The sequence below is a fragment of the Buceros rhinoceros genome, unplaced genomic scaffold (genome assembly GCF_000710305.1).
Source record: "Buceros rhinoceros silvestris isolate BGI_N320 unplaced genomic scaffold, ASM71030v1 scaffold16895, whole genome shotgun sequence".
Classification (NCBI taxonomy): Eukaryota; Metazoa; Chordata; class Aves; order Bucerotiformes; family Bucerotidae; genus Buceros; species Buceros rhinoceros.
This window is the reverse complement of record NW_010412488.1, coordinates 34020-36358: the sequence shown is the minus strand read 5'-3', so window position 1 is coordinate 36358 and position 2339 is coordinate 34020. Positions and strand designations below refer to the sequence as shown.

Sequence of the window (2339 nt, the reverse complement as noted above, 5' to 3'; positions counted from 1 at the left end):
GCGCTGGGCGGGGGGACAAGGGGGCTGCCTCCCCCGGGGGGAGGCGAGGGGTGGTCGCGGGAGGGGCTGCGGAGGCAGCAGTAGGGGAGGAGCAAAAGGGAGAGGACAGGAGAAGGGGGGGCAGTCCCCAAAGGCCCTCCAGAGTTGGACCCCAAGGCGGACACCATCAATTCCTTCCCCGGAAAGGGGACGACCTGCGTCTGCTGGTGGCGTTGGGGGCTGTCACCGCCCAGAACCGGGTTTCCAGCAGCAGGCGATGCCCTGGGGCACATCCCAGGGCCCTTCTCCGCAGCGGGGTCCCAGCAGGATCCTGCAGCCGCAGCTCTCGGGATACCCTGTGCTGCAGAGACACCTCATCAGCCCAGTACCGGAGCAGAGGAGCTCTTGCAATGTGCTCCCTCCTAGCACCGGCCAGTGCAAGACGCCGGTTCATTAACCAGCTGAAGAGGGGAAAAAAAAAAAAATCCCTCGCAGATGTGTCGTTAACATAGCAGGAATTTTTTTAGATATAGCGAACAAAGGCGCGTGACCTGGTGTCGCTGCAGCGTCAGTGATCAGGGACACGGAGCAGCCAACAGGCAGAGTCACAATATGTTTTTTCAGCCTCGTCCCATATTACAGCATCTCAGCCAATATTAAAAAAAAAAAAAAACAACAAGTTTTGAGTTCAGCCTTACAGGCCACATCCCGCTGCTTATTTTGAGGCAGATTTGTTGCCCATGCAAGCTACGAGCTTTGAGGACTGCTGCCATTTCTCAAGAGGTAAATCCTGGCTGCACCCTGAGCTTTAAAGGGCTCTGTGCTTCTCTGACAAGCTGTGTAACAGTGCAGCAGCTTCCGTCTAGCAAGTCCTCCTCTTGGTGTCCAGCAGAGAAAAAAAAACAATGGCCCAAGCTCATTCCTAGAAGGGACCAAGCAGCTAAATTTGCAGGCAGCCTGGGCAAAAGCTGCTGAAAAGGAAAATGTGTGTACAGGGATAAGGTTTCCCAACCTGTGTGAATGTAGATGTATCTGTTAATGGATGTAGATCAATTACTGATTTTAATTTGAGTTGTATCTGGACTTTTGTACTGAGGAAGCAAAATCCTCTGTTTGCTGTAAATGTAGGGTTTGCTTCTTACAAAACCTTTAATCTCTTTTCATCACTCCAAGTAAAATCTCCATTTTTGCAATGACTAAAAGCAGTGTCCCACATTTTCCAAAAAGCTCTTCAAAAGTCTCAAGAAGGAGTAGGAGATCTATCTAAAATCTAAAATCTCAGTGGGCTTCAGCTCTCCAGGAACGACCATGAGCACCAGAGGGAAAAGTGGCAGTGTCTGACCTCAGAACATAAATGTTCAACTTCGATCCCATTTCTTTTTCCTATGTATTCACCAGCACTGTTAGCATGGCTCACAATGCCCTTCAGAATGACAGAAAAGGATCAATAAATCTCATCCTCCTGCCAAAGCTGAGCAGACCATAGGCTGTCACCATTTCCTAAGCAGTTTAGAGGCTGCATTCTCCAAGAGATGATAATTTAGATGCACCATCAGTGTGTTACTAGCCTAAGGCAAGCAAATTTCACAGCAGTATCGCAGTTTCTAGGGCAGTGACATGATATTTAATTTGTTCTCCCACGCTGGTTAGTCTTGCAGCAGGAGTGGAGAGAGCTCATTTCCAGCCAACCATGGCCTGCTCCTCAGCTATCACCACATCCAGAATGGGAGGACTCCTGAAACACCACTCCTTTTCTGAAGCTGCTCTTGGCTCTTCACTGTCTGCAAAGCAGTCTGCTCCTACCACACTCTGCTACTTTCCCTGTTACAGAAACATCAGCACAGTCTTGGGGTTAAGGTAACAATATTATGACAAGTATCATGTCATCCAGACCTGCTGTGGTGGTTTTCTCCCTGTCCTCCATCTTCCAAATCTTTCCCCTGCTCACCTGAATGTTAGGTTTGTTTCAGAGTCTGGAAACCAGCACAGTTACTGAGCTGGGAGCAAATCCCAGGACTCTTGAGTCCTATCAGGAACACTCCAGGTTTCCGCCCACCTGGGCAGCTCTGAACCTGCCTCTCCTTCCACAGTGGGAAGGACAGGATGAGCCGGGGGTGAACAAGTTTCCACGAAGACCTACCGGTTCTGCAGAGCTGTGTGTGGAAAGGTAACATGTTCATCTCTTTTTGAAGCACTCATCCAATGCTGAACCACTGAAAAGAGGTATTAGCAAGTTGATAAAGAAAGGCATACCTGTCCCCAGTCTCCTTAGGAGACTTCAGCAGCTTCAGAGGCTGACTCCTGCTGGAGATATGCCTCATGCACCAGTGTGGTAGGAATGAAACTACCATGCTGCTACA

The 2339-nt window shown here is 49.6% G+C and overlaps 1 protein-coding gene across 1 annotated transcript in view; it reads right to left on the bottom strand.

Annotated features, from left to right (window-relative positions):
• Positions 1-166: 166 nt before the first annotated feature.
• Positions 167-2339, bottom strand: part of LOC104493692 (transcription elongation factor B polypeptide 3-like) — a gene marked incomplete at its 5' end in the record, with an annotated part of 29127 nt that continues 26954 nt past the window's right edge. The window contains one exon of the mRNA XM_010136422.1: positions 167-440. Coding sequence (XP_010134724.1) covers positions 167-440 — 274 coding nt within the window. The remainder of the gene's footprint in view (positions 441-2339) is intronic.